At 40.4% G+C, this 12187-nt stretch overlaps 1 protein-coding gene across 1 annotated transcript; it reads left to right on the forward strand.

Annotated features, from left to right (window-relative positions):
* Positions 1-453: 453 nt before the first annotated feature.
* On the forward strand, positions 454-8002 carry alx3 (ALX homeobox 3; the record flags this gene model as incomplete). The annotated part of the gene is made up of 4 exons (XM_080733311.1): positions 454-790; positions 5158-5432; positions 6890-7015; positions 7643-8002. The coding sequence occupies 4 exons, from the start codon at positions 454-456 to the stop codon at positions 8000-8002; spliced, it is 1098 nt and encodes a 365-aa protein (XP_080589437.1).
* Positions 8003-12187: the final 4185 nt, after the last annotated feature.

Raw genomic sequence — 12187 nt, forward strand, 5'->3', positions numbered from 1 at the left:
CCTTTATCTTACTTCTACTCCACTACATCTCAGATGCAAATATTGTACTTTACTCCGCTAGAATTCTTTATTTATTATGTAGGCTATTATTTATATCTACAAGCTCACAAAACGTTTTTTATGCATTTGAAAACTTGTGAAATGGGACCATCTGCATTATGAGTAAAACCTACCTTCTACATTTTTACTTTAAAGTAGCTTACACTTTGATACCACTACTTCTCAAGTAAAGTTTGAAATCCGGACTTTTACTTGTAAACAGAGTATTTCTATATTGCAGCATTGATACTTTTACTTGAGTATAAAAATGTGAATACTCTTTTCCACAACTGCTACTAAATCCCACCCACTTGACAAGAGCAGGGGGGGGGGTGTCCCACTCTTCCTCGCTCTCACCAAGACGCCTATGCACTATTGGAGCCTAGTCGTTAAACTACATGCCGGGGCTGTAAGATGGAGACCGAAAGTTGTTTGTCTTATTCCTCGCAGGCGAGCAGGACTCCAGAGGACTCGCCGGGACTGGAGCACGGCTCTGGATCCTACCATCTCCCTTGCGATGAACTTCAGAAAAGCTCCTCGCACCTTCCTCCTCTGCCGCATCGCCTCGGCCTGCGCGCAGACTTCTACAGCTCGTCCATGGGGAGGTTCAGCGACGCTCCCGGCGCGGACTTTCCCTCGGCGGATCCCCGCTCCTCGCCTTCCAAGCACAAGTTCATGGACAATATAAATCAGGATCAGAAGGTGCTGGCGATAAGTGGGAAGCCGACGTTTTATGAGAACAATTCCGAAGGTAAGTTACATTGTTTAGGCTATTACAACAAATAAGTCAATTAATTAACTCCCACAAGTGAACGGAAGTTTCCTTAGTCCTTACAATTTAGGCATTTAGCAGACGCTCTTAATCCAGAGCGATTCACAATAAGCATCAACACATCAACAACATCAATAGGCCTACATCAAATGCATATAGCAATCCAAGAAAAATAACGTATAAAGCACCTATTCAGAACAAACTTTATATAGTGATAGTGAGTGTGTTTTCTGTTGAATTTGGTCCAAAAATTAAAGACCATGGACTTGAGAAGAACTTGCAAGAAGCCTTGGCTTTAGCTTTAAGCCTAAAATAACTATAACATAGACCTACTTTGTTTATTATGCGCAATTTTTAAAATGCACCATAGACGTAGACAAAAAAATAAATGTAAAAAAAAAAATATATACCTATATAAAATTGCAGCATCAATATTCTCACATTTATCGGCAACTATAGGCTAGTGACGTGAGAATGTTCTTTTTTTGTTCGTTTTTCTCATTAAAAATTTAAGAAAATTGAATTGCCCTGACATTAGGTGTGAAAGCATAGCTTGCGATAAAAATGTCAACAAGTTTTATCTGTACTTGACGCCCCCAAAGTCAATTAGGTTTGATGTAAAGTGCGAGGTTAAAGGTCACCCGGGCAGCCAGTTGGGTGTGTGATTAGGGTTAGCCAGGCTTCTGGGCCAAACCCGCTAATGGCATAAATATCATTACTCCCCAAAAAAAGTAGAAATTGCACGTCAATTTATTTTTCATAATTTCTTGTATTACAAAACAATTTTACACACAATAAAACAGATGCACTGTTAGTTCGTGTTTTTTTTTTATAAAAAAAGAAAAAATAATAAAGGAAAAGAGTTAGTTTTAAATAGTTTACTTCCGCTTAACAGCTGTCGGACTTGATGAAAATTATAGTGCAAAGCTGAGGTATTACAGCAGCAGTGTGTTGGACATAAGCCTGAGGAAATTATGTGGTCTGCAATTTTATTTATTGATGTTGATAATCTATCCTTCAAAGTAACAGAGCAAGGGATATAAAGGGCTGATAAGGACTTTGTGATATCTTTCTCTGGAATAATATACATCTTCTTCATTCATGTTGTCGCCAAAGAAAGCAGCCCAGTCCAGATATTTTCAATATATTTTAAGATAACGGCTTTCGTTGCTGTGAGAGAAAAAAAAAGACTCTGTTTCTCCCTATATCTCCCACTCTCACTCACTATTTTGTACCTTTACTGAATCAAATATTAGCTGAAGTATTACTTTAAGGCGCATTGTTTGTTATACAACATTTTTGGATGTTTGAATCATGCACCTTCAAAGGGCGATAATGTCTTCCTGTTTTGTCTGGTGAGAGGGAGGTTAAGAGATAGCAATAGAGAGAGGCCAAAAGGTCAATGCAATGAGGACTTCAAAATGTCCCATGGACTCTTTTCACTCCTATACATTCTATTGATCGTATTCATAATGTTCTGTTGTTAACAGCCCATTGCAGTCACACATTTTACAAATTTAGAGTTTAAAAAAAATTGTCACTAGAGAATCTCTGATCAGGAATCAAACCAGCGACACGCTGCAGGCTACACCAAGCCATATGCGCCTGGACCGGTAGGCCAGCGAGCACGAATCTCTGACATTTTCGAAGCATTGGTTCTCAAAGTGGGGTCTGGGGACCACCATGGGTCCTTGAAGGGGGTTATGGGTCCCCAACAAAATGACAGCATCAAAATCAGTTTAACCGCTTTAGCTTGTAGATCTGCTATTTTCAAAACAATCTCTATTTTCGCATGGGGGTCCGTGACCACAATTTGCGGGTCCTTGACATGAAAAAGGTTTAGAACTTCTATCAATAATAATAATAATCAGTGCCTGACAATGACGCCATCTCTTGGAATGTATATACAGTAGGCTAGGTGGTTGAAGTAATGGTTTCTCTTATGTGGGAATTGCTTTGACGTTCATGTTTTTGTCATAATAAATAAATGAATATTTTAATCATTACATTAACAAACAATTAAATATTCCTGTTATTGTTTATAAAAAGAAAACACTCCCCACATTCCATCGATTTCATTGGAGACTCAACAACAATGAGTCATTGACCCATTTCCATCCCAAACTAATTTTAGAACACTTTGCCATTAATTGTTTAAATTGGAAATACAGTATGTTAACATGTTATGTCAAGGACCCCAAAATGTTTGTATTTCGCTGCGGACCCCCATTTGAACGGATTTGGTGCCCCGCACCCCCATGAGAGAAGATTTGTCTAGATAGTTCAAAATGTTTCAAAAATAGCCGATCTACAAGCTCTCAATGGATCACATTGCAAGATATTGTGAGCTCGGCTCACAATATATTATTTTGAAAGGCCGAAAATAAATTGGGCTTAAGTCTTTAAACTGTTCCTCATTTTGCTGCAGACCCCTTGGAACCCCCTATAGGATCCCTGGGGGTCCCCAGACCCCACTTTGAGAACCAGTGCTATAGCAGATGTAGCTTCAATAGTGATTCGGCATCACACAATGCACAACCAGGTAGAACCGTTTGGCTTATGGGACCGTCGGTACAAATGGCCATTTTACTCTTGAAGATCCCAGCTATTTTCCAGTAGAACTTCATGTACAGAACAAGAGGCCAGGAAAAGAGGAGCTCAGACTTCCACCACAATGACGTCACTGTGCTAGAGTTGCTCCATTCTTTCATGATATTCCTCCCGCTTTAGTACATTTTCACTTTATCTTCTACACGCATTGCACTGCATTTCACATAGATCTCCAATTACCTTGAGCATGGAGGGGGGAACGGATGTGGGTTTTCTGACAGGGGGAAAAGCTATACGGTATCCTATGGCCCCTTAGTTTGCGATCTTGAGAAAGAATATTTTCAGCATGAACAATGGTGTGAGGTTGGATCTAATGGACATGAGGAAATTAATGTTGCAGTGAAAAGTGCTCTCTGGTGGGACCTCTGTTGAATTAGGGAGAATGGCAAAGTACGGTCTCAGCAGTCCCTTGTGTGAGCCTGCGGATAGATAGAGAGTGATTTTCGTCTCAGGACCCTCGGTTAGACATAATGAACATGGACAACAACATCCAAACACTGCAGGAGGGGAACAGCCCTTTTCATGCTCTGTTAGAAATCAGAAAAATAACACACTTTAGACTTCCTGTTGACTGTTGCACATCCTACATGAATTAAAGCACAGAATGTGCATAATTAATTCAAACAATCACATACTGTCAAAATATATATTTTTGGTAAATTATCTTTCATTGCTCATTCCAAGTTGTCTTTTGGTGTTTTGATATGCGGCAAGCGTTTAAAACGTACAATCAGATATACATAAAAGAAATGGATATGTCCGTCCTGAGCTTGACCCCAAACATATCATCTTTGTGTACCTAAAGACCAAAACACACGCAAGCTTGTGTTCATCTTGTTGATTTTCGTGTTTAATTCAAGTCACTTGTTAGAAGCTCTGAAGCCAACACTGGTGCTCCATTCAGATAGTATTGTGCGTGTGAGCTATAACCTAATCAAAGCAAAGGGTCAGGTTCATTAAGGAAAATCAAGAGGTTTGGAATGTATGTTGATGCCCTGTGTCTTCTCAAAGCGCAACAATTTCTCTGTGCTCTCATTTCCACAGTAAAATCTGGAATTTTATTTGAACTCTGAAGTATAAAAAAATGTTCCCAATTTATTATCGGAAACAAATAGGAGAGGCACAGAAACGACATGGGAAGGATCTTTCCAATTTCCTCTGTTCAGTAAAGGCAAATAGTTCAGGCTATATCCTGTTTGTTATTTACATTACAGTATTTCACTTTTCACACTGTAGCCTATATCAATCCTTAAGACTGTATTAGTCTTGCAATCCGAACAATAATGTGGCTACACAGTAAAATCCTGGTATTTATTTAACTCCGTAAGTGGTACATTTTTATACTCTCAGCTTTAATTGAACATGCAGGAGTATTACAGTGTGACTTCGACTTAGTAAGTAGAGATTCAATGTATCAAGGACTTTGATATAGGATACATTGGCTGTTGAGGGACACAGCATCGAGTTTGGGACCCCCCAGTTAAAGGAGGGTCTTTGTAACCACCCTGCTGCCTCGTTATTGAATAACAATAGACATTTGTTTTAATGGATCATTTGAATAAAATACTGATGTTGGAAAAATGATCTGCAAAGTGGAATTTGGCTGAAAGAAATTTTGTGTGGGAGAATTGGTTTATAATATGAATGTTTGCGTATTTTTTGCCTGTATTTTACAGCTGGAAGATACATTGCTCATATATCTTTTTTACCTCTCCTCTCTGTGTCCACTGCCTTAGTCAGAGAGAAAGCAGTTCCAAAAACCATGGGCTACCCTGTGATTGGTTCGGACTGCTGTGGCAAACTGAAAGAGCCAACTAATGGCCTGCCGGGAGATTCTATTGCTGACTCCATCGACTTATCGGGCAAGAACAAGAAGCGACGCAACCGCACCACCTTCAGCACCTTTCAGCTGGAGGAACTGGAGAAGGTCTTTCAGAAGACACACTACCCTGATGTGTACGCCCGAGAGCAGCTGGCGCTGAGGACTGAGCTCACAGAGGCTCGAGTACAGGTAAACATTAGGCATACCTCTGTATTTATCATTTTCATATTTTCGCAAATGATGAATCTCTTAAAGGCTGCAATGGCAGGGCTGCATGGCTCGCTGTGTGTCCTGGTATATAGATGAATACATCACCATAATCTACTATTGTTATATTTGTATAGATGTTCACTTTCACCCATGTAGTATTTCTGTCTATTGACTGCTGTCCTAATATCTTGTAATTGACTTTCATTTAAACTGTCAATATTATAAGTAACCATTGGCAAATTTACACAATTTCAGTGTGGTAAATTAACACTATAGCCACCAGCAAAATGCTTGTCAGTTTTGAATGTGGCTGGACATACATCCACTTTAGCAGTTAACCGTCAGTCATCATTTAAGGCTCTTGATCTATTTATAAACGTGTATTCTTTCAGAATTGCTTTCGGGTAAATTTGGGAAATCCAGCAATCAGTCAAGGAGAGATTTCCTACAGTGCAAACTTTCATTTAATCTTATTAGGCTAGAGAACTTAAACAATTACCTATAAGGCCACATTAAATTAGTTATTATAAGTATTATAAGACAGGTCATAGTGAACACTTCCAAAATACTTTGACAAACATCTTGTAATCAGTGGTGGAATAACTAAGTACATTTACTCAAGTTCTGTACTTGAGTACAATTATGAGGTACTTTACTTGAGTATCTCAATGTTTTAATACTTTTACTCCATTCATCTCTCAGGCAATTATTGTACTTTTTATACTACAATTATTTCACAACTTAAGTGTTGCAGCCTTTTTATTACTACAAAAGATTAACTGATAAATTATGATGTATTGTTATCGTTTAAGTTATTCAAATCATTGTTAAAGTGATGAACACATTAATGCATTACTTAAAAAAAAAGATTTGTTTTTGAGCCTTTATTGGATAGGACAGTAGACTTACAGGAAACGGGGGAGAGATGGGGAACGACATGCAGCAAAGGTCGTGTGGATCGGGGATCAAACTGGCAATGCCGCCAGGCATCCATGCCTATGTGGTATGCGCCTGGACCAGTAGGCCAGCGGGCGCCCCCATTAATGCATTACTAATTGGCTATTCTGCATAATTGATACAATGCGTAATACTTTGAATGCAGGACAGTATTTCACATGTTATTTTTTTGAGCAAATGTAGTCAGTTTAAAAAAATATACAACAGTATATATTTATTTACCTTTTGTCTTGCATACAAATATTATTAACAAATGTTATACAGGAGTATTTCTACAAATTCTACATTGTCTGAAACACACAAGGGTCTAAACTTGGCCCGCTGCATTTTTTTCTTAAACACCAAACCGAAGATCTACAATCTCACAACACGTTGCGACACATTGTGAGCATTTATGGATCTGCTATTTTCGCTGAATGATTGCTCCTAGAATAGGGATGTTAGGGTTCATGTGGTTGATGTTTGTGTTTACTTCTCAGGTGTGGTTCCAGAACCGCAGAGCAAAATGGAGGAAACGGGAACGCTACGGGAAGATCCAGGAGGTTCGCAACCACTTTGCTGCTACATATGATATCTCTCTGCTCCCTCGGCATGACACGTACCAGGTAGAAACTCACACATACTGTACAGTAGGACACTGATTCTCAGCCTCTTTCAATTCAAGAATCCCCAGTTTGATTATGCATTAGGTCAAGGGGATCCATATTTGATACAGTTGTTATCTCTGTGAAGATCAACACTATAAAATCCTGATTTAATTTAGCTCTGAGAGTGTACAAATTCGTACACTTTACAGACCTGTAAGGGTCCATTTGTTCCTATCATCCTACATATTATTTGGCCTTGGACCCCCACCCCCTCAAGGACCCAGGATGGTCCTCAGACCCCATGTTGAGAACCAGTGTAGTAGGACACATGCTGATTAACCTTATTTACATTTACATTCAATATTGCACAGGCAGCAGTATTATTAGTAGCAGAACTATTATTTATTGTTGTAGAAATAGAATATTAGCACACGCTGAATTCAGGATTATTAATTTCACTCAGGAAAGATTACAAGTGTAACAACTGACCCATATGCCACATACTGTATATACTACAGTACCAAATTAATACAATAAAGAAAACACACACACACACACACACACACACACACACACACACACACACACACACACACACACACACTTTTACTCACTCTGTTCTATCTGGAACCTCTCCCTGTCTAGATGCAGAGCAACCTATGGCCGGGGGCCACCTCGGGTGGCGGCGGGGGATCGGCGAGCGGCTGTGTCCTAGGCGCTGACTCCATGCCCTCGTCCTGCATGAGCCCTTACTCCCACCCCCACAGTAACCTGCCTGGCTTCATGGGCATGCCTCCGTCTCCCAGCCACCCCCATCACCACCATCACCACCACCCCTCTCACCACCCAGGCATCAACGGCCTCTACTCGCTCCACAGTTTCCCAGGGGGCCTCGGGTCCCACTCCTTCGAGCCGGGGCCTGAGACGGAATACAAGCCGACGGGCCTAGTAGCACTGCGGATGAAAGCCAAGGAGCCCGGCAGCCTCCTCTCTTGGCCCACATGACCACCACAGTGCCGGCGTCCTGTATTCTGCACTGACTGAGCCTGAAGCGTATTGTGTACCCCTCCCACACGCACATACGTACATGTAAACATGCACACACACATGCACGCACACACACACACACACACACACACACACACACACACACACACACACACACACACACACACACATATATCACAATAAGATCCTCATGATCATTTACTGTACGTCTGTCAGTGTAACAGACCCAAATGGTCCCATAATCCCTGTTTTTACAGAGATCAGAGTTATGTGAACACTGTGGATTTTAACGTGTGCACTGCACACCCGCCACCGAATATGACTCAGATATTCTCCTCTCCAGTGTAACATTTATGTAAACCCACCAACCGGCTTTAACTGCCATAACTTCCAAAGCTCTTTAGCTTTCGGGAGGGTTTCGATAACTCTGGGCTCTTAGCACGAAAACCAAACATATTAATAGGAATTCTGTTTTTTCCAGACTTACTGTAACATTACCTTGAACTTGCTGAGACCAAAAGATGAGCAAAAGGGTATTATTTAAGCATGTAAAAAATGTAATTTTCATAATAATCATCGCTTTTACATTTGTTGTACTTAGTGTGACCAATAATAAAGGCCTCCTCCATGTATGTCTATTTTCTTATTTAGTAGGAAAATATTTTTTGGGGAGGGGTAAATGAGGTTCACAAAATGCAACGAAACAATCGCAGTCAGCTGAATGAATCCAGCCTTCACATGACTACTTAAGACTATGATAAACAGCAGAGCTAACCAAAAGTCTGTGTCGCATATTTGTGTTTAGTTGGGAATGTAGTTGTGAGGCACAAACTGCTTCATGGCCTGTGGTTGCTATAAACAGACGAAACCCTCCACCATGAGGGCAGCCAGCTTTGTGGTGTATGGGGGGGTGGTATATGTAGGGGCTGTCTTGCTGGCGTCACTCCAAAGGGCCCTTTGGCTGGCACCTCATGCATCAGGAGCAAGTGGCAGGGCCATTAATGAAAAACTAACTCTGGGACCACACTTCACTATTGATGATAAAGTAGAGGGCCTCCCGCGAAAGTCCTGTTCAACATTGAGGCAGGCTTCCCCCATTCACATCTGGCAGCGGTGGTAAACCCCTGACCAAATGAATGATGAGTTACAGTCTAATACACAGTAAACTCCTCAGTCTTAATTCAACTCTGAATGTACAAATCTAACCAATATATACTCTCAGAGTTACAAATGGATAAATGAACACTGAGGATTTTACTGGGTTATAGAAGAAATTTGTGTTGCTGTGAAGCAGGTTATGAGTTGGTGTTGCTGTTTTTCAGTTCAATCACTTTGTTTATGATTCTCCAAAACACTGTTGAGTTGTGATTGAGCTGTGATATTGAATACATTTCATCAGTTAACTACAAAACTATCTGGCCTACTACAGTATGCGTATTGTTTTGTGAGGATTTGTACAAGACGTTTTAGTGACACATTTGCAAAGACACATGCTCTAAGAGCAGTAAGAGGCAGCACTAACAATCTTTATTCTGGGAATCTCCATGCTGTGTTGCTCCCAAAGCAGTTTACCGCCAAAACGTACTGAACTGCATTACAACAACCCATGTGGTGTAAATGACTGTGCCTTCTAGCGATGTCAGATACAAAAACATTAGTCTACATGAGACTGATAATAAAACTTCACTTGGGGGACAAAGGGATTTCCACTGGTGGACTAAACCCCCCAAAGCCCCATTTATTCCCCATGAGTATGCATGGCTTATGGGTGAATATTTGGCTCTCCTGTCCTCTTGGTTGGTTCAGTGTGACAGCCATGCTGGAACAGATTAGTTGCCAGTCCCCTTAGTCTGTGCCGGGGTTTTGTGTGAGCTGCTAACATGTGGTTCCAATAGAAGAGCGCACAAACCCATCAGAAACACTTTCCACACCCACAGCTTCAAATTCCAGCCAGGCCCTGGGAGACGGCAGCCCTCACTGCAGCTACACAGGCCCGCTGATTAAATCCCAGATTAAGTGGAAGAGATAAGAGGACCTGTCAGAAGGGATAAGGAATGAAGGAGAATGGCCATCTCCAGGAACACTGAGGAAACGGTAGATGGCAGATCAGGCTCAGTTAGAACATTTATTTTCAGATAGGGCCAGGTTATTCATATTTATCTGCTCATAAAAAGAAAGAGGAAGCATCAAGTTCAATAAAGCCAATATGATAACTTTAACACAACAAGACAGCTACAGTAAAATAACGTTTGAAATGTATAGATACTTTATTGACCCTGAAGGAAATTCCACAACATGGTTTATCCTTCTTTAAAACAAATCAATTAAAATAATTGGAAGCAAGCAGTAGGACCAATCAATGCAGACCCAGTTGTCGAAGCACCAATGTTTGTGGCACAAGCTTTTATCTGCGTAAACTCAACAAATCTGGTTTGGATGATTTGGCAGGAATAAACATGAAACAAAATAAAATCCTGAAACAGGTGGTGTTGGTTGCAATCATTAATCTAACATCAGTTCCCCCTGTCAGGGTCACTGGGTAAAGACTGTCATGCAAGTCTATAAATCACTGTATAGCCTAATTAAACTCATTATGGTCGCAAAATATGATTTAATGGTCATTAAAAAACATAAAGCTGTCTGCTGACCAAAATTTCAAGTACACTACTTTGATCCAGGCAAGATTTATCTTGACCTTGCAGTGCAGCGATTCTGACCCCACATACTCATGTAGTTGAGTTCCAGTATGTTTATAATGGGCAGCATATAGTATACTGTGGCCAACACATAACGCAGTCAACCAAAGTGTAATGGCAGCACGTGGTTACTTTAAGCTTTGAAGCAAAGAGGTATAACCTAATTTTGCAGGTAATTAATTCCACAGAGGAAAAGGATCTTTGAAATTAGAAAGTGTCAGGCTTAATTTGCATGTAGGCCTACACCATATATATTCTTTAAACATATAGGCTATGGTGAGGTGGAAAGAGCGACCTTTAGAAACAGTATTATTTCTGTAAAATTGTGTCAATTCAGAGAAATATTGATTAGGCCTACTATTGAAAAAGAAATGAAAAAAAGAAAAGAATCATGAACATACAGAATTGGCAACTTCATTCTGTCTAAACAAAAGATAAACCTTGTGAGAATTGTAATTAAAATCCCCCCAAAGAATTTCTATAATGTGAAATATGAATATTGATGGTTATACAAACAGGTTCGCCTTGCTATTAAAGATGGTCATCATGATGGCCCGTATAATGTTAGTTTAATCAGATTTGATTAATGTATGTTTTGGATTGTCAGAATATCTCTGTATGATTGCATGCACTGCCCACAAGCGGGGGTCTGGGGAACCCGGCTCCTCCTCCTCAAACTTTCTAACATAGTAGCCTAGATGTAATGAGTGTTCTGGTGATTTTGGGATTTTGAAACCAAAACCAGGAGAAATCTAGGAGAAATGTCAATCTAGGAGTCTGGCAGGAGATGAGGTCAAAAACCCAGGAGACTCCTGCTGGATCCAGGAGGGTTGGCAGCCCTGATTTAGGCATGGGGTTTATTTACTGAATTTAATTAAAGTTCACTGTTGATGGGAAAGGTTCGAAGTTTAGGACATGTGTGTGCCTTTCTAGTGTGGCGTTCTAGGGACAACAGCTCCACTGGTTGTGTTCGCGTCCTGACAAGGTCATAGGCACATGTGAGTTTGGTCATTTGACATGGACGCTTGAGCTTATACAGTGGCTTCTAGTCAAATACTGCCATCTTGTGGTGGTTGGGAAATGTGTTCCACTGAATGGGAAACGTCCTTTGCTAGATCTTTAATCATTTTGTGAGTCCACTGTTTTATGTTGTCAAACCTGCCCTTCGCTCAACCTGTTCCTAAACGATGCGGATGGTTTGGTTAGCGGTTAAAAAAAAGATAAATCGTCAACTTTTATATCCAATCGTGTGAAGACCTTTGACAAATGTACATGTAGTTACATAATGGCCTATATTATATCTGTAAATGTGTATTATTATTGTATCGTGTAAATAATTCCAAAGTGTTTTGTGACATTTTATTTAGATGGTTTTCAGCCACCTTTTCACGTCCACTACCATAGAGCATCGCAGCGGAAATGGATTCCTGGGGTCACTTAATATTCCCCGAATCCCCATTCATTTTCGCCATAGAAAAATATTTAT

The sequence above is a fragment of the Nannobrachium achirus genome, assembly GCF_963921795.1.
Source record: "Nannobrachium achirus genome assembly, chromosome: 9".
Taxonomy (NCBI): Eukaryota; Metazoa; Chordata; class Actinopteri; order Myctophiformes; family Myctophidae; genus Nannobrachium; species Nannobrachium achirus.